This window comes from Panthera uncia, chromosome X (assembly GCF_023721935.1).
Source record: "Panthera uncia isolate 11264 chromosome X, Puncia_PCG_1.0, whole genome shotgun sequence".
NCBI classification, from domain to species: Eukaryota; Metazoa; Chordata; class Mammalia; order Carnivora; family Felidae; genus Panthera; species Panthera uncia.
Window position 1 is genome coordinate 32,238,156 of NC_064817.1, and position 21,049 is coordinate 32,259,204.

The 21,049-nt window shown below is 40.9% G+C and overlaps 1 protein-coding gene and 1 pseudogene across 1 annotated transcript in view; both read left to right on the forward strand.

The window, feature by feature from the left end:
- The window catches only part of OTC (ornithine transcarbamylase), a 62,037-nt gene that overhangs the window by 17,231 nt on the left and 23,757 nt on the right, over positions 1-21,049 (forward strand). Inside the window, exon 4 of the mRNA XM_049643693.1 lies at positions 6,077-6,164. Within this exon, the coding sequence (XP_049499650.1) occupies positions 6,077-6,164 (88 nt within the window). The remainder of the gene's footprint in view (positions 1-6,076; positions 6,165-21,049) is intronic.
- On the forward strand, positions 7,476-10,049 carry LOC125932311 (thymosin beta-4-like; annotated as a pseudogene).

Genomic DNA, 21,049 nt, shown 5'->3' on the forward strand with positions numbered 1-21,049 from the left:
AATAGGGCATTAATAGCACCCCGGAGACCTCCCTTGTATCTCCTTCCAGTTGCCATTCCCCTTACCCAAGGGTAACCATTATCCTGGCTTCTAACATCACAGATTAGCTTTGCCTGTTTTCGAACTTTATATAAATGGAATCATTCAGCATATGTTCTTTTGTGTGTGGTTTCTTTTGCTCAGCATTATGTTTGTGAGATGTACCAACGTCGCTGTGTGTAGTTGTAGATCATTTATTCCTCATCCACTCTTTTGTGTATGCCTGCCAGGCAAGCTGCACAATTCTCCTGTGTGCCTACTGATGATTATATTCTTTTATTGCAAATTAATTGAGCAGATAGACGGATACATTTATTAATCTCGGTAAGTGCAGTAGCCGATAGAAAAAAAATGCACAGGGCATCCTAAGAGATGGTTCTTTTCATTATTTAACTTTGGTATCTCACTTTCAAGGTGACATAGAAGCTGGCACTTTCTAAGCTATTTCAAATGTATCATCTTTACAAATATAAAGGTGACAATATAAAGGTGACAATATAAAAAAAGTGATGCTATTCTGCAGGTATGAAAGTAAAGCACAGAGAGGTTCACGACTGCCTTAGTTCTACCAGCAAGAACCCTCAGAGCCCTCATATTTCCAGTGCATGAATTCTAATTATACCCTTCTTTCAAAGCTTGCAGCGATCTGTGAGGAAAAGGGCAAAATCAGATGTAGTCTTATTTTCCCAGGAAGAAATTAAGATATTAACAGAAGAAACGCTTTGTCCAAAAATATCCAACTTGAGTGCATGAACAAATGACAGATCAAAGCAGGCTTCTCTGGATGAAGGGTAAAGAGAAAGGAGAGCCCTGTCCCTCTACCCTCCTCTCCTCAGCAACGGCAGCTCCTGGAGGCTTCTCTGAACCTCTGACCCCCTCCTGAAGCGCTTATCACCAGCCGGGTCCCGTGAGCTGGCAAATGCTTGAGCTGTGCTCTTACACTGGGGTCTGAGGTTCCTTTGTGACCAGAGACCACAATTGCAGAGGAAATTCCTTCTTGGAAGCAATGTCGCGCCATCTCATCTCCTTTGAGAAGTGCTGAAGGCTCAGACTCCTATTCTTAATGTTTTCTATAATCCCTCTTCCTACCCCTACCTCATCAGTCCAGGCTTGATGTGAATCTTTTTTATAGCACAGAGACAGAGATGAAAAGGCAGGAACCCAATCCTGCATTGTTATAGCACAATGACTTCTAGTCACAGCATGACTTGGAGCAGACCTGCCAGGAGGTCTTAAACTTTGTCTGAAACCTCCCTCCATAGTCTCCAACCCTCAGCGACATTCATCTCTGTGCAAGGCACATAGTAGGTGCACAAGGAATACGTTCTTGATGAATGTGCAGTATTCACCTTTGCTTAGGTGACGTTCCCTATATAGAAACAGATTTAGTACTCAAGAGTGATCAGTGATTATAATCATCACTCAATTCCATTAGCTCACTTCACACATAATAGAAAATTCCATTCTTTCTGTTAACAGCATTAGATGTTTGCAGTCAAAATCCCTCCTACATTCACTCAGTAAGTACTTGTTGAGCACTTACTATGTACCAGCATTTATTCTAGGTTCTCGAAAGTGATACACCAGTGAACAAAACAGAGGAAAATTCCTGCCTTCCTGGAGCTTATGTTCTAGCGGGGACACAGACAATAAACGATAGACATACTAAATAAGTGGGTGATACAATGTGTTGGAAAGAAGGAGAACAATGTTCCTGGAACTGAGGGCAAAACATGTACTCCCTTATTTGGACTTGGCTTTTACTCTGAGTGAAATGAGGAATTTTTGCAGGGTTTTGAACAGAGAGACATGATCTAACTTGCATTTTAAAAGGCTCTCTCGGACTGCTCTATGGAAAACAACCTGCAGGGATTGGGGGTGGAGACAAGACAGAAGCAGTGGAATACAATACATGGAGGCTAGGGCCAGAGTGGCAGCAGTGGAAGGGGTAAGAGGGACAGATTCTGGATCTATTTTGAAGGGACAGCCAATAAGATTTCTGATGTAGCAGGTAAGAGAGAGACACTAAGGATGACTTCAAGGTTTCTGCCTGAGCAACTGTGAGCAGGATGGACTAGGTGGAGCAGGAGAGAGGGGGACATTGAGAGTTCAGTTCTGGCAGCATTGAGTTTGAGATGTCTATTGGACACATGAACAAAGACGATGAAAAGGCAGTTGGCTATTAGTTTGGAGTACGGGAGTGAGATTTGCCCTAGAGATATTTGCGAGGCATCAGCATATAGATGGTATTTAAGGCCAGGAGACTGGATACGATTATAGAGGGGATGAGTATAGATTGAGAGAAGAGGACCAAGGACTGGCCCTGGAGCACATCAACGTTAAGAAGTCCAGGAAAAGAGAAGGAACCGTCAATGGAGATTGAGAACGAGCAAGAAGGTGTGGTGTCCTGGACAGTGTGTGAAGAAAGTTTATCAAGCAGAAGGTGGTGAACAACTTTGTTTCTGCTAATTCAAGAAAAATGAGAACTGAAATAGCCACCTGATGTATCATTGGTAACCTTGGTGAGAGGAGTTTTGGTGCAGTGTTGGGAGGGAGGGGAGCCAAAGCTCTATGGGGATAGGTTGGAGGGAAATGAGAAAAGAGAACTGAAGAGAGAAAGACAAAATAAAGCTTTGCTGCAAAGGGAGCAAACAGTTAAAGGGATACTTAGCAGGGGGAAATAGGGACGAGAAAATGTGCCTTTTTCGAATGCGTGAAAAATGAGAATAGAAATGAGAATAGCATATTCATGATGAAGGTAGTGTAAGGGAGAAAGGGAAGAATTACTACAGCAATGTTCTTGAGTACACAAGGGGGTGTGGCTTCTAGTAGGCGGGGCATGACAAGTTCATCTATGCTTAAGAGGAAGGGAAGTAGAATATATGGGTACAGATGCTGGCAGGTAGGGAGGCAGGGTGGTGGAATCTAGAAGTTCTCTGATTGCTACATTTTCCAGTGAGGTATGAAGCAAGGTGTTCAGTTGACTGCTGGCTCTGCTTTCAAAATATAGCAAGAATCCAATCGCTTTGTCATCATTTCAGCAGTTACCATCCTGGTCCAAGCTATCAATTCTCACCCAGGTTTTTGCAGACAGGTCTAGTGACAGGTCTCCCTGCTTCCACCCTTGCCCCACGACAGATGTTATATTAACACATAAGTCCATCATGTGACTCCTCTGCTCTAATCCTCCCATGGCTTTCTATCTTACTCAGACAAGTCAAAGTTGTTTCTTCCCCTCTACCTTCCTTCTGCAATCTCAACTTGTACTGCTCTCCTCCTTACACTGTACCTTCCATACCAACCTTCTTGTTGTCCCTTGAACCCGGCAGTCATGACCCTTCCTGAGGACCTCAGGACATGCTCTTTCCACTGTTTGGTGTGTTTCAGTGTGGTTTCCCTGACCATACTAAAATTACAACTCATTCCTTATATCCCCTATCTCCCCTCCCTGTTCTATTTTTCTTATGGCACTTCTCAACATCTAACATACAACATACTTCATTTATTCATTCAGTTTATTTTTTATTATTTTTTTATTTTTTTATTATTTTTTTGAATATATGAAATTTATTGTCAAATTGGTTTCCATACAACACCCAGTGCTCAGTTTATTTTTTAAACGTTGATTTATTTATTTTGAAAGAGAGAGAGGGAGAAAGAAAGAGCATGGGTGCATGAGTGGGCGAGGGGCACAGAGAGAGGGAGAGAGAATCCCAAGCAGGCTCTGTGCTGATGTGGGGCTTGACCCCATGAACCATGAGATCATGACGTGAGCCAAAATCAAGAGTCAGGCACTTAACCGACTGAGCCACCCAGGCGCCTCCTCATTCAATTTATTACTTCTCTCTCTCCCCATTGGAATGTAAGTTCACTCTAAGCAGGCACTTGTACCCTGTTGTTTATAATGCTTTTCCCAGTACCTAGAATAGCACCAGGCACATTTTGTAGAATGAATGCATAAATTTCAGAACGATGCTGTGATGCCAAGGCCTAGTGCAGTCACTCCACAGAGGCAAAACGTGCCCTCCACAAAAATTTGGTTTGATTATTGACAGTGAGGATGCCACACAAGCACCAAGAGGGTATGAAAAGGTTTATTAATCACATAATGTGGCTTCTTGGGTAGAGCAGGACTGACTCCCATGCTGGTCTCAAAGTGGCATCAGAGTATGGAAAAATGATACCGTCCTGGGCTTTGTGGTTAGGAGGTGGGGCTGGGGTGAAGATTCCCATGCACTGGCCAGGTTTTAGTTTGAACCTCCCGCTAGTGCCAAAGGAAGGAGTGTCTGTACATTCTTACCAGCTTGCCTAGGTACAGGGCAGAAGGAGAAGAGAGAGTGGTGGTTGGCTTGAAAGTTGGTAGCAGTTAAACATCATAAATTCAGTCAGACTCTTTATTACAGGACCCATACCAAGTAAGATTGTTAGCGTGTTTCATGTTCTCTGATTCTACCTGGGAGGTAGCACATCACATCCGCAAGGGATCTTAAGGGCTCTAGGCAAATTGCCTCATTTTCCAGATGAAGAAGACGGAGTCCAGTTCCACTATGTTGTCTTGTCTTTGCAAATTCCTTTGTAAGTTAGCTCAGGGGCTGGCTCCCCTATGGCAAGCCCTGGGGCTATACATAGGCTCTTAAAAACAATCTTGAACAAGTTTTTAAACTCTTGACTCTCAGAACCCTTGTCTATGAAGTTCTTATAATAATATCTACTGTGCTCCTATTAGAGTAAAGTTTTCAATGGAAGAATGTTTATAAAGTGCTAGGACATGGTAGTGCTCTGGGAATAGTCATCGCGAGTCAGAACATAGTACCCTCTAGCTAAAATCCTAGTCTGGGCATATTTAAGTGAACACTCTTAACTAGCATAAAATAGGTAGAATAGAATTATTTCATTCCATTTCAGAAGCAACTACTTACTTTATTTTCAATTTTTAAAAAAATTTTTTAAATGTTTATTTATTTTTGAGAGAGAGGGGGGGGGAGGCGAGAGGCAGAAAGAGAGGGAGACACAAAATCCAAAGCAGGCTCCAGGCTCCCAGCTGTGAGCACAGAGCCTGACGCGGGGCTTGAACTCACAGACCGTGACATCATGACCTGAGCCGAAGTCAGATGCCTAACCGACTGAGCCACCCAGGCACGCCTCAACTTTTATAAACCTACTAACTCTATCAAAGTTTAAAACATTCCTCTTACCCTAGAAAGTTCACCAGTGCTCCTTCCTCGACAATCACCTTCTCCAGAAGCAACTACTCTTTTAATTTCTGCCACTCTATGGTAATTTTGCCTATTCTATGTCTTCATATAAATGGAATTATACATTATCTACTCTTCTGTATCTAGCTTCTTTCACCTAGCATAATTGTCGTGAGGTTCATCCATGTTGTATTCAGAGTTCATTCCTTCTTATTCCTGAGTAGTATTCCATTGGAATCCATGATATCCCACACTACACTTTATTTTTCCATTTTCTGGGATGGACATCATTATACATTTTAAAGAATCAAAACCAGGCATAGCCTCCAGAAGGGAACAATGCCCCATTATTGAAAGGTTCTGAACAACAGGGTAGATAAATGGGCCCCCATCTGAAGGAGAGTTGAGTGTCTTTACAGAAAATTTTATCTACCTCTCGCAGTCACTCATTTTGCTCTGCCTGGGAATTTCCTAGCAGAGACATTAGAGAGCTTTAAAAATTTTGACTTTTCAATTGAGATGGTGCCAATTCCTTATAATTCTGGGGTTTTTTTTTTGAAAAATTTTTTTAACGTTTATTTATTATTAAGAGACGGAGAGACACAGAGCATGAGCAGGGGAAGGGCCGAGAGAGAGGGAGGCCCAGAATCCGAAGCAGACTCCAGGCTCTGAGCTGTCAGCACAGAGCCCGACGCGGGGCTTGAACTCACAAACTACGAGATCGTGACCTGAGCCAAAGTCAGTCGCTTAACCAACCTGAGCTACCCAGACACCCCAATGTTGTTTTCTACTTTAGTTCTCTTTTTCAAAATGCTTTCCCCCCCTTTTTTCTTTTATTGTAGGCTTTGCACTTCTGGGAGGACACCCTTGTTTTCTTACCACGCAAGATATTCATTTGGGTGTGAATGAAAGTCTCACGGACACAGCTCGGTTTGTAAATCTTCTTCCCTTCAAAGCTTATTTCAGAATTGATAAATTTCAAAAAGGAAATATGCTTCTCTTTAAATAAGGTTTTTTCCCCTCAGCATCCTTTGTACTGTTCTCCGTTTTCCTCCTCTCTTTACCTGATGCTCTGAATACCTCTCTCCTCATCCTCTGGTCAGTTTCTATGGGTTAAGATAATTTTCTTTTCCTTAGCAATTTGAAGAGGTTTCTGATTATAAAAATGTCAAACTTAGGGAAACTTGGAAAACATCAAGTGTGACTCATATTTTACAGTTGAAGAAACAGATGTCCAGGGAAACTGACATGTTCAGTGACTCATAACTAACTAGTTAGCATCAGAGCAGGTAATAATATTAACAGCTAACATTTACCGAGCATTTATTATGTGCTAGGCATTGTTTTAACTTATTTAATCCTATAACGAACCAAATAGATTGGCATAAAGAGGTGCAACAATTAGGAACGTACTAGCTACTATGACACAAAAATTTTATAATGTCAATGGCTAACGTAGTGTGGATGTTAGCCATTAGTAAGTAACTTAGTAAGAGGGAAATATTCATTATTTATGTGGCTTTTCAGGGACTCCAAATGAGAATGGCTCTACCATTTTCAATGTGTGGTGTACAAGGTCATCCTGGGTGTCTACATCCAGCCAGGAGCTAGGGGAAGAGAGTATAGAGATGGGATACTTGCTTCAAACTCACCTTAGCAGGGAAGTGACACAATCACTTGCACACACATTCTATTGTCAAGCACTAGTAGCTCACCCCTATCTAGATAGAAGTAGAGGTAGGAAAAGTCTCTTAACCATTATATTATGAAGACTGAAATATAGACCCCCCCCCCCGACTCCCCATGAAATGCTGTCACCATTATAGCATGTTTGAATGAGAACTACAGAGCAAATGTCTTTGTTTAAATATTTCACCCTTGATATCAAAGACTAATGACTTTTTCCCGAAAATGATATGCCACAAAGTGTCCTTGCAACACTACTTTTTATGGAAGCTACCCTAGTATGTACTGGAGAATCTACCTCCTCTGAATTGCTAGATTTGAAATAACTCATCTTTAGACCTTTTAGCGATATTATATCAGATAGGACAATGTTAGTATTAAGAAGCATTTGTGTTCATCTTCTGGATGCATGGAACAAAAAGAATAAATAAACCTAAACAAGTTTTTCTTCCAAATATGCTGCCGCTGACTGGGATTACATTTGCCTAATAATTCTGCTTCCACAAAAGTGACCTATACTTCATTCCTAAGCAAATATTACAAGCTGGTTAAGGGATGAAGCCAGGGGCACATCCGGGGAGAAGTTTCAGTGGGGATCTTCCATATAGAACCAAGCGAATGATGGTAAGTCATGTGTGAAGTAGTGGTTGCAAAAAGGATAAACTTGGAGGAACAGCTGAACATCCAATAAAGAGTTAAGGGGTGCAGACTGACAGCCAGAAAAAGTTCAGGACCCGGAAATGAGTGGAGTGGGCAGGAGCCCAAAAGCAGGAGACAAATAACCAAGCGTGGGTTGAAAGCTGAGAATGAGTATAAACATGTTCTTTGCTGTGTTTGCTCTCCACACAACAATTCCCATGCAAGTCCTTAGAGGAGCTCTACGCAGATCCCGAGAACAACAATCTGCTCACAAGTTCCAACATAACTGGGACCTTTTAGTCTCTGTAATTAGTTCCATTGCTACGTGGCTATATGGATACATAAAAGTGGATCCATAGAATTCATTCTGATCATTCCTTCTTACCCAAAAGACTCTGAATAAAAATAATAGCTCCTCCCTAAAGGGTGGCCCTCTTGTACATTATCTCTAAATCTTTGTAAAAGCCTTACACATTAAGTATTATTGGTCCAATTTTATAGATGACAAAACCATGACTTAGAGAAGTAATGGAGCTTCGCACTGAGGTCAGCATTTAAATCACGTTTTGTTTTGGTTTTTTTTTTTAAAGGCCATGCTATTTTGGCTACCCCTACTGCCTCTCATATATAATCCAGGAGAGAGACGGTGAAATACATTATGGAAAGCATTGACTTATGTGTCTTGAGGTCCCCAACATCACCCCCCGTTTGATGATTCACCGGGAGGATTCACGGACTCAGCATACAGTCATACTCACAGCTGTGACTTATTACAGTGAAAGTACACCAAACACAATCAACAAACTGAAAAGGCACATGTAGCGAAGTCTAAGGGAAACCAGATGCAAGATTCCAAGAGTCCTTTTCATGGAATCACTCAGGGCCCGTTTAATTCCCTTAGTAACAAGTTGTGACAACAGGTGTGAAATGTTCCCAGCCAGGGAAGCTCCTTAGAGACTCAGTACCCGGGATTTTCACTGGAGGCTGGTCACACATTTGACATGTACCCAAATCCAGACTCTCAGAAGGAAAGCGGGCATTCACTTTAAACCATATTGTTTGTAAAAACAGAAACAAAAACATTCTAGGCACAGTGGGCCACTCTTATCAGTCCTGGAAACCCTCCCCAAATTGAAGTTCCCAGATGCCATCCAAGGGCCAGCCTTCCATGCAGGCCTTTAAAAGGCTAGCAGTCAGGCATGGCTTGGAAATCACAAGGCTCGAGACCTAGTCCAAGCTTTGCCACTTACCTACTGTGAGTCATAGGTGAAAACTTCCCCAGATCGTAGTTTCCTTTTCTATAAAGTGAGGGAATTCTGATCCTTAAGGCCCAATTTATATTCTCAAGTGCATGCAAATATATTAGATTATGAAGTGGTAGGCCTTCAACAGAGGCGTGTCCCAATGCAGACAAATGCAGAATTCTGGGCCCAGACTCAGAAATTCTAACTCTGCGGGTGAGAGCTCAGATAGTTTTGAGGAATTTATACTTCAACAAGCCCCTCAGATGATTCTGTTGCCTGGGTGGCTGGACCACACTTTGCAAAACCCTGAATTACAAGGTTGTGTAGTAATCCGGGGCTGTTGTGCTGTTAATCTACTGTGCTAGTGTGTGAGTTAAAGGAATGGTAAGGAAGGGACAGTTAATAAGATATTTCTATGGTTTCATGATAACCGATTGTGAAGGGTACGTTGATAGTGGAGGCAAAATGATTTCACATTGGTTATTCTTAGAATATCTGTGGATACATTAGCAGAAGCAGAAAAATGAAAGGAGTGTCTGCTTTGGAGAGAGGGTGCTAGATTAGGTATTAGACATAATGCATTAAAGGTTGAACTTCCAATATGAATGTCCACAGGCCACTGGAGATAGACCTTGGGGGAAGTTGAATGCTGGATAAATAGAACTATAAGCTCAGTGGTAGAACTGACTGTGGGAGAACTGCATTGTGGGACAACTGCAGAAGGCTGAACCTTGTGGACAGGCACAGTTAGGGAAGGGCAGGAGGAAATACTTAGGTACAAGGAGACTGAGGATAGCGCAATAAACAAAAGAGGCTGAAATACAAGGCGGGGATGTCAGAAAGGGGGGCAGGGTAGCTACCGTGGCATCTGACTTTCTTCTGTATACCCCGTTCCTGCTTCCTCTGCCAAAATATCTGACAAACAAGATATGGCTGAGATTCTGAAATTCAATGAATCTAAACTGAAGAAGACAGGAGAAGTCCACTGCCTTTCACAGAAGCAATTGAACAGGAGAAGCAAGGAAGTGAATCTTAATGACATCTACCCTGCCAATATGCACCGTGAAATCCATAGCAATTGCCTCTCCTTGCTTTTTGTCGAAGTTAAACTTTGTAAGATGCGAAGAGATGGGATGATGTTTAAATGACAGTGCTGGCCTTTTCAAATCAAGAGAACAGTGCACACCTGACACTGATTGATGGCCTTGCCTCTCCATCCGCCTGTCTGGCTACTTTGGGGGCCCGGTGGAATAAAACAAAAAAAGTGACCGCCCGTTGGTGAGAGAAGAACCAAAGGGGGAATACAGTGAATGTGGCAACAGAAAAGAAAAAGGCAAAACTGGGCTAGCCTCCCGAAGGCTGTTAAGTGCAATTTCCAAAGTGTCAATTATTTAGTCAAATGATTTAATTATTCGTTTATTCAAAAATATTTTTTGAATGCCTAGGTTTTCTTCCAGGAATTGTTTTAGCACTGAGAATGAAACGCTGGTCAAATCAAACAGAATCCTTGTTTGCATGGAAATTATACTCTAGAGGGAGGGGGCTTTCACTATACAAGGAAAGCGTGACGAGACCAGCAGGTTGGGATGAGTGTTAGGACGAAGCAAAAGCAGGGTCATCCGTGGGGGTTACTTTAGATTGCGTGGCACCCTCAGCCTAGCATAAACCCAAGTTCTGGACTCCCAGGAGGAAGGGAAGTGTTCAAAATCATCCATAGTGTTTATACAATTTAGGCAGTGAACCATCCTTACTATTTCTAGGACTGGTGGAAACCCTCCCGAAGTCTAAGTTCCCAGACGCCAGCTGAGGGCCAGCCCTGTCAGTAGGCCTTTCGAAGACAGCCATGTCAGAACTGCTGTGTTAGCTCATTTTTGCACAACTGAGCTCTCATCTCTTCTGGAGTTTGCTAAATATCCTTTACCTAGATGCACCCTAACTGGTAAGGGAGCACATATTGCACCCATAGGGGGACAGCCTCAAGATCTGAACTGTTTCCTCAGTTCAGTGTGGATCCCTGTAGGGCCAAGCACCCATCAGAGAGAATCAAGCATTGCTCAATTCCCTCTTTTGAAAAGTCTCTCTCAGCAATTCTTTCCCACCCCGTAACATACCAGAAGACACAACAGATACGTATTTTTTCAGGTAAATTTACTCCAGCTGTGAGGGTGTTTTCAGATTGTGTCAATTCTCTGGTGCTCTCCTGGGGTTAAGAGTTGGCTAGTCTATTTTTCCCTTCACTGTGGGCTTGTCCTTTTAGATGTGACACCAGAAGTGACACCTTAGCATGACTGAGATGATGCATCCTTCAGAAGTTTGAAATCGGATGGAACTTAGCAACAGCAGTGGGGCATTATCACTCCAGTTTCAGGGCTTTCTCGTTCTTCCATAATCACAGCTGTTTATGCCTAATGTTCTGAGTCCATCAGTGAAAGGGGCATAATAGCTCCACAGTCATCTCACTGTAATACGGCACTTAGTCATACAGCTGCAGGAACCATGAGTACGAAAGGCTTCCTGTAGAGCCCAACAACGTGATGCTGGTTCCACTCTACTCACTTTCCCTATAGCTGTAATTTACTTATGGTAGCAATCGCTAGAATGTGTTCTACCAATGGAAAAGTAGTAGAAAGGAAAAGCAGCATAAACCACTGTATTAGTCTCTTAGGGCTGCCATACAAACGAGCACAAACTTAGTGGCTTAAAACAACAGAGATTATTTACTCTCTCACAGCTCTGGAGGCGAGAAGTCCAAAACCAATGTGTCAGCAAAGCCATGCTCCCTCTGAAGGCTCTGGGTAGAATCCCTCCTTGGTGTTCCTTGGCTTGTAGCTGCATCACTCCAAACTCTGCCTCCACCGTCAGGTGGGCTGCTTCTCTGTATGTCTTTGTGTATCCCCTCCTCTTTTTATGAGGACATCCATTACCGGATGTAGGGCCCACCCTACCTCAGTATTACTTCATCTTAACCAATTACATCTGCAAAGACCCTACTTCCAAACAAGGTCACGTTCTGAGTTTCCAGGTGAACGTCATATGAGTTTAGGGGACACCATTCAACCCACTACATAATCACATATCCGCATGCCCCTGTAACAACACAGAAAGCTTTCAAATCGTCATTCTGACAGTTCAAATATTGGAAGTTATAGAGGGATTTGTGGATGAGACACAGTCCTCAAGTGGAGGGAACCGCTGTCATATTGAAAGGAATGTTTTTAGAAAGCTGGAATACTACTATTAAAGGTATTTATACCAGTGATATCAAGCCTGAAAAAGGCAATCTTTCTTAGGTTTCTTACTAAAACGTTTTAGGGGCACCTGAGTAGCTCAGTCAGTTAAGCATCCAACTCTTGATTTCAGCTCAGGTCATGATCTCATGGTCATGAGATTGAGCCCTATGCCAGGCTCTGTGCTGAGCATGGAGCCTGCTTAAAATTCTTGCTCTCCCTCTCCCCCTGCCCCTCCCCTTCCCCCTCCCCCCTCCCCGCTCTAAAAAATGTTTTAAAATATTGGTACCTAATTAGGAACTAAGAAATTGGTGTGTGTGTGTGTGTATAGTGGAAATATGATATCTCCATGAATTTTTACAGAGGTCACCAAAAAGCTAGCAGGCATGACATTTGTATATCCTTGGGTGAATGGTAACAAAAGCCAGTCCTTCACTACATGAACTATGACCATTCATAGTATACAGGCAATTTGCCATACTGTAAACTGCAGAGGCTTTGAAGCAGAGCTGGGCTTCAGTTTATGTGACAGCTCATACCACATTGGTCTTGTGGTTTAGACCAGTTGCCTCTGACTCTTAGGTTTCTCAGCTAGCAAATGGAGGTACAAATACTGATCTTAATGAGTTACATGATGATACATGAGATAATGTTTATGAAGGACAGGCACACAGAATAAATTCAAGTAATACTGATTGAACCAAATTATGGCCTAATTCAATCCCAGGACAAGCTCTGATTTAATGTGAGACATCACTCGCTGTGGTCCCCTAGTCAGCGTACGGTGACCCAACACTGAAATTCCTATAGCACATTTTGAGGAGGTCATTCTCAATGCCATCATGCCCTACCCATTTATCCCCGAGGTCCTCAACACAAGGCATAATATCCAAGTCAAAATAATCTGGCCATTATAGAAGCTTTCATGAGTAAATTGCATGTGGCAATTATTAAACATCCCTGGGTTTCTTCCCACACCAGACCATTTGAGAGGAGCCCATCTAGGTTTGCTAAAGGTATTATTTTGTTTCCTCATTATTCTTATATTGATACAACTAAAATTATAACCTGGGTAGAGATATCAGAGCACATGGAATGTTCTCTCTCCTGGAGGGAGACTCTGTTAACAAGTTTATTCCTTGACCAATTTACATTGGGGATAAAGTCTATGTCTCCTCTAAGGCCTTGGCCTGCTTCACTAAAAAATAAAAATAGGAAATAATCCATTTTGTAATAATTACAGAGTTCTCAGTGGTGTCATGCACAGCCAAAAATTCCTCCCACTGTTTGCCAGTCAGCTATTCAACTGATTGGAGGTGTCACTGGTAACAAACTGGAATTCAGGGGGCACACCGTCTGATTTAAGGCAGGATAAGGACAAAAGGAAGAATGCATGGCAGGACCCTATGAGAACACAAGTTATGTTTGTCTCTGGCTTGTGCAATGCATTCACCACATTCCAATAGTTTAGGAACAACTCGATTTCTGACAGCATCAGGATGGTTATGTGATTGTTCATCTCATCAATATCCACATTTGCTCTTAAGATCCGGCCCAGAACACTATATATTGGTGGCTTTTTTTCCTGTTTTGTTGTTGTTGTTTGTTATGTTTGTTTGTTTGCTTTTTCGTATCTGTTCACCCGACCATACAGACTCCGCATCAGGCCTTCCTGGGGCCATGGGGGACTTTGCTTATAGTATTTTTTGCTTTGTTTTGTTTTGGCCTTCTGGGCATTTCAGTTAATTCATTAAAAAGTTTTGATCTTATACCACAGGAAAAAATGTCAAAGAATAATAGAAATCCAAAGTCAGAAAGGTCTTTATGGGTTATTTAGATTAGCCATCCCTTTCATGCTGCCTCTACGCCATTTCCTCAAAATTGTCCTTGAGCTTGCATGGAAGCATCTGCTCTCAGGGCACTCTATACCCTGGGCTATCTTGTTTCATTCTGATGCAGTCTGACTGTTCTGATGAGAGTTTATACAAACCACCTGAGAGTTCTCTTCTACATTGAGTTGAAATTGGTCTTGTTATGACTCTTGTCCATGTTCTTCCGTTTTTTAGTATCTTTGTAAAGTCATGTATTTTAATATATTTGAAGGTTTCAATTCACTGCCGTCATTGTTCTTATTGGTGCTCAAATTATCCCCCATTTGGCCAATGTGATCTGTCCTCAAATTGGCTACTGGGTCATTTTGACATAACTCTATTAGCCTTTGATAACTCCCTTGCTTTTTGATATGGCACGATGTTCCAGGCTCATCTTGCTCATTTCTTTACCAAGGCCAAGAATTAGCCATTGCTCTAAGAAGCTCTAGTTCATTTTCAATTACTTGCAAAATCATGTTTGGAGGGAATTTTCTTTTTTGAAAGATAGGAGGTTTTTTGTGGTTATTACCGTAATACTCTTTTTGGTAGGAAATACTAAAAGAGATTTAAAAATATAGATAGAACCATCAATACTGCCATCAGTCTGAAGTAATCAATGTTAACATTTTATCTCCTGAGTCGTCTTTTCATTTAAAGTCCTATGCCATGTTTCTCCTTGTTCTACACAGTAAGGAAAGAGATGATGAAGGTGGGGAGGTGGGGTGGGGGTGTGGAATAGACCACATTTTAAACATTTAGGTAAAATCAAGTTGAATACATATTTTAACTTGTGGATTATTTTTAGACCCTAATATTGGCTATCAAACCTCCAGAGGAAAATGATATGTATGAGAAAGTTTAACGTTGGGTAATCTGGATTTTGCAAAGGCTGTTTTGCTACCGTTGTTGACAGATGCCCAAGATTGTCTACAAAACTGCAGGAATGCAACAGAAGGCAGACAGAACTCTATATAGGCAATGGAAATGAAAACAGACAAAAATCAAGTCATTATAGAGCCAGAGAGTATTTTAACTTGTCAGCCTTTCATTTGTAGCACATACAACACAGCTCTTACAACGTTTAAAACTGGGGTTTTCAATTGATGGAGAGCTACCAAAATCCCAGATTACTATTAATGGGCCCGTAAATCCAGCTCTAGGTATAGGTTTGTCATTGTTTCCAATGAAAAGTTTTTTTTTTTTAAAGATCTTTAGTAGCTTGGAAGAAGAAAACTAAGAATGGTGATTTCTTTATGATTTATCGTAACTTTAAACATAAAGTAGAAAGCAGCATCATTTGCAAAATAAATACGAATTGTCTACTTAAAGGTCTTTAACATCTTTATTTCCAAAAGTGATTCCAATGTGGAAACAATCTGGGAGTGGCTCCTTTTCCCCTGTGTCATTAATTCCACTTCACCATCAGCTTCTGTGGTGGAAGGATTGAAGTGGAATTTTCTTTACTTTTTTTTAATGTTTTATTTATTTTTGAGAGAGACAGAGCACAAGTAGGAGAGGGACAGAGAGAGAGGGGGACAGAAGGTCTGAAGCAGGCTATGCATTGAGAACAGCAAGCCCGAAGTGGGGCTTGAACATATAGACTGCAAGATCATGACCTGAGCTGAAGTCGGACGCTCAAAGACTGAGTCACCCAGGCACCCCTTTTAGTTTTTTTGAGAGAGAGCAGAAGCTGGGGAGGAGCAAAGGGACACACAGAGAGGGAGAGAGAACCTCAAGCACAGTCAGCATGGAGCTTGATGTGGGACTCAATCTCAAGACCCTGATAATCATGACCTGAGCTGAGATCAAGGGTTGGATGCTTAACCGACTGAGCCCCCCAGGTGCCCTTGAAGTGACATTTTCTATCAAGCTTTTTTGCACTCCCTTTTGCCCATAGATGCTTTAATGTCCAGGGGCTTTTTGTGCCTAAAGGAATGGACCTACTTTTTGTACCTGGGTTACTGTCCAACATATTAGTCTCGTGAATTTATCAAGCATTTAGCATTCCTTGAAACATAAAATAGCTAACATTCCTTTGTGGTTCTTGAAATGTGGTCCCCAAACTAGCAGCATAAGCAGTACCTGGGGGTATGTTAGAAATGCAAATTCTGGGGCACCTGGATGGCTCAGTTGGTTAGCGTCCGACTTCAAGTCATGATCTCCTGGTTCAGGAGTTTGAGCCCTGCATCATGCTCTCTGCTGTCAGTGCAGAGCCCGCTTCAGATCCTCCGTGCCACTCTCTCTGTGCCCCCCTCACTCTGTTCTCTCTCCCTCTCCAAAATAAATAAGCATTAAAAAAAAAGAAATTCAAATTCTTTGGGGCCCCAACCCACACCTACTGAGAGACACAACTGGCTGTTTTCCAACTAGCCCTCATGGTGATTCTGATGCGCGTTCAAGTTTCAGAACAACTTCTTTAAACATTCACATACTACTTAACCAATAAATGAAATACATGTCAAATGAACAAAACAAGTCTCCTCAACCATTTAAACACTAATTGCAAACATAATCAAATGCTTTTAAACATTTAACGTAATCATAATCCTAGCATTTCAGATTTCCTTGAATGCTCTAAACATTTTTAAAAGGAAAAGATATAAATAAAATGGCATATTGATTACAGAGCTGATTAATATTCTAACAACAAAACTGGCCACACCGCTATTGACATCATAGGTGTTGTTTTACATTCTTATCCCTACTTTTATTCTTTAAAAATTTTTTTAACGTTTATTTATTTTTGAGACAGGGAGAGACAGCATGAACGGGGGAGGGTCAGAGAGAGAGGGAGACAGAGAATCTGAAACAGGCTCCATGCTCTGAGCTGTCAGCACAGAGCCTGACATGGGGCTCGAACTCACGGACCGTGAGATCATGACCTGAGCCAAAGTCGTATGCTTAACCGACTGAGCCACCCAGGTGCCCCATCCCTACTTTTATTCTTATCCTTATATGGTCCTGGAATTTAAACTTCTATCAATTGCTGATTTGTCAGAAATTCTACAAAAGACTACTCTGATACCTTTTCAGAACTTATGTATGTAATTTTACCAGGCTCATCTGGTAAAAAAAAAAAAAAATCATCTCAGGAGGCTAGGAAAGCAGGTTGAATGGGTTGCTAAATACTCAATTTTGGTAGGTTCAAGATGAAATAAACTCAAGCTGCTAACCACTAGGCTGAATATATTTTTTATGACATAGTTTTCACTTTTTATCGTGGATCTATATGGGTTTCCTGTCGGTGCCTTAACATATTTAGTGACTTAAAACAACACAGATTTATTATCTTACACCTCTGGAGGTCAGATGTCTAAAGGTTCCATGGGGTTATGCTCCTTCTGGAGGCTCCAGGGGAGAATCCAAGTCCTTGCCCTTTCCAGCCTTCCTCTACCTTCAAAGCCAGCAGCCCGGCTAGCATCTTCTCTCTTTTCTGACATCTTGCCTCTCTCTTATGAGGACCACTGTAATTCTGTTGGGCCCACCCCAGGATAATCTGTCTCAAGATCCTTAATGTAATCATATCTACAAAACTCCTTTTGCCATCTAAGCTAACACAATCACAAGTTCTGGGTATTAGGGCATGGGCATCTTCGCGGGGGGGGGGGCATTATTCTGTCTATCATAGGATCTCGATTTTCATTTTTCATATAAATTCTGACTTTTTACAAAAACCAAAAATAAAGTATCCTTTAAATTTGATTTTCTTTGTTTTTAATCTCTGGCAGACCCACTGTAATGTTTTTATGACATATTAACCTAGCCTGGTTGTGGTATTTTAAAGTATATGCCTTTCTTAATGACACTGTTTTAGAATTAGTTGGGTCATCAAGAAGTTTTATTCCCAGAGACACAGGAGGTGTCTGAAAATTTAGACTCTTCTTTAGGACAGTTAACTAAGTTATTTTGGAATAAATGGTTGTATCATCTTTCTAATTGGAAATTGAATATTGTAACTGGTGCTAGTTAACTGTTGGGCTCTTCCTCACTTTATATAAAACCACAAATGCTGAGGGCATCTGTCCATTTATTGTACAGTTTCTACTGTCTCTAGGAATTTGCTTTATAAGTTAATGCAATTCTTTGTGATTTACACATATTAAAAATGATATGCATCTATGCTTTATAAACAGAAATATACTTAACAATAGCCCACAAAATATCTATCTTTCTATCTATCTATAGTTATATAGAAGTTATATAGAAGTACTTTCTTAAGTAAATAAATTGAAGCGTACGTGGTAATACTCATTGTTCATTGATACTACAATTATATTTTTGTACATTTTCTTTATATTAACCCTTTTCTTAAGCATCATGGACTTCTACAAGCACAACTTGTTGTATTTGATGATTTTTATTACTATTAGTGATCACAACTTGACAAATAGGAGCTCCTTTAAGTAGATTCTTTTCCCTTTTAGCACTGCCTCTGCAATTTTACAACTGCTTTTGGGGGGCACCTGGGTGGTTCAATTGGTTAAGTGTCCGACTCTTGGTTTTGGCTCAGGTCATGATCTCCCAGTTCATGAGTTTGAGCCCTGCATCAGTCTCTGGGTTGACAGCGTGGGGCATGCTTGGGATTCTCTCTCTTGCTCTCTCTCTCAAAATAAATAAATAAACTTTAAAAAGAGAAAGAAATATAAAAGACATAAAAATAAATAAAATTGCTTTTGCTTCCTGGAAACAACAGGGTGTTACAGACATATATTGATTTTTGTCCAGTGCAAGGACATAGAATTGACTATCTTGTAATAGTTTCTGGTTCCTTTTTTTTTTTTTTTTTAATAGAACAATATTAAGACCAAATTCTAGGCACTAGGGATACTTACAAGTGTTGAGAGGGAAAAGATTATAGCCACTGCTGCTGCCACGGGACTGTTCTTGATAGTGACTGGGCTAAAAGGAAAATACTTCTATAAGTGTATGAGATCTTGTTCTTTCCAGTATAGCATACCATGCTGTTACCCGTTACTTATCTTATAGTTTGAGATTTCAGCAACTACTAAGACTTTCCTCCTCCACATTGATCCATAGTTCCATCCAGCAGCAGGATATCCCACCGTCCCCCTCCTTCTCTCTTTGAGGACATTGGTTCTTAGTCTTATCTTCATACCGGAATGACTTGGAAACCTTCAAGAATATTCATGTGAATCCCCCACCTCATCTTCTGCTTTAACTTTTCAAAGGACAGAAGGTGGCATCAGGATTTTTACAGCTCCATAGGGAGTACTGACAGGTAGCCAAGGTCAAGAACCTCTTTTCTAGGAGGTGTTGGGCAACCTCAATAAAGCAGACCAGGTGCTTTCCCATAATATTAGGCCATACGGTTTCCAGGGATACCAACTCTGCATTATAAACAGGGCAAGTAAATTCATGTTTCCCTTTTGGCTGCTTTGCTTCGAGAGCTCTTGGGATTGTTCAAGGGAGGGAACTACAACAGCCCTTTTTTGATCTTCTTGAAAAATTCGTATCTATAGGGCATTGACTCCTCCAATTGCCCCCTCATGTCTCCCTCTTTTAGCCTCATCTTTCTTCATTCTTTTCTAACCTTGCTCTAACTACCTTGAGGTTTGCCAGGACTTGGTTTCCTCATCTATATGTTTAAGGTAACAGTTACATGCAATACCACACTAAATCTAACAAAACTCAACAATACACTGTAAAGTTCTTGAAACCATAAGAGGTTGGAGACCCATGGTTCTAGCTCCCCAAAATTATTTGAGAAGCTACAATAGAAGTAAAATCCCATTTTCCTTCCATGAGATTCCAGAAGGTAAACTGCAATGGTTAATCCAGATTTTTTTTTATCCTATTTGCATACACTTTTTAGGAAGTGATGTATATTTAAAGAAGTCTTTTCCAGTCAAACACTCTGCTACCTCTCTCTCTCATAGGATTTTAGGTATAATAAAATTAACTAATTCATCTGAAATAAGGAATTAATAATTATAGTTATAGACCTTAGTGGGATATCTATCTCCATCTAACTTACTCCATCATGATAGCGTTAAAAGCCTGTATTCTATAGTATGAAGCATCAGTATATCTGTACTGTGGAAGAAATTTGTATTAAGATCTTGAAGAAAAGGAAGAAGACCTAAAACTCTTCTATTTTAAATAGAAGCCTATGCCTTAGAAGAGTGGTTCTCAACGTTTTTAAGGTTATCTGTGTTACCCAGGAAACTTGGTAATAGTACAAAGACCCAGATTCTCCCCTATTTCAGGAACGTGGGTCTCTGTAGTTTATTAGTTCTTGATTTAGTTCTGATACACACCAAAGTTTGGGGACCATTGCCTTAGGGCATCCGATGGGAAAGGGCAGCTGGTTATTCTAATGAGGAGGCTTTAGTGGAGTGGATTATTCATTTCTCAGGATTTGAGATGCTCTTTTTCCTTCAGTTGAACTAGAAAGCACTCCCTGCCGCAAGATTATGGACAAAATTCTCTGTTTCTGTGAGCTGCCATCTCTTGATTTTTTTTTTTTTTTGGCCTGGTTAGGGTTCCAAGAAAAGAATGGTACTTTTAAAAATATGGTGGCCTCAATTCTGTCTTTATTAGGCATCTCAAACTTTAATATGCAAATTAACCACCTGGAAACCTTGCTAAAATGCGGATTCTGATTCAGTGAAACTGAGTGGGGCCTGTGACTCTGCAGTTTTAACAAGTTCCCAGGTGAGGGTGATGTTGTTGATCTGAGGAGTGAGGTGCTAGCTTTGGTTGTCAACCTTGGATGCGCACTGGAATCTCCTGGAAAGTTTTAAAAAATACCTATCCCTAGAGATTCTATTTTTCTGACAAAATTGATAAAGATTATGGTCTGGGCACCAAGAATTTTAAAAATTTTCCAGGTGACTTTTATATGCAGCAAATATTTGAAAACCTGCATCTCAAGTCAACCATCAACTATCACCTATTTTGCAAGAGAAAACTCTAAAGTGGCTCTTTCATTTACCTCTTTCATGTTACAACATACAATGTGATTAGATAGTTCAGAGCACTGGTTTCCAAACTTGACCCCTCCACTGATGCCCTGCCATGAGAAGTTTTTATCAGAAGTGGTAAAATAGGAAAAATAAAGACAATATAGTGAATTTCATAAGCTAAATTAATTCAGTTCCAAGGATCATTCTTTGAGATTAGGTCAT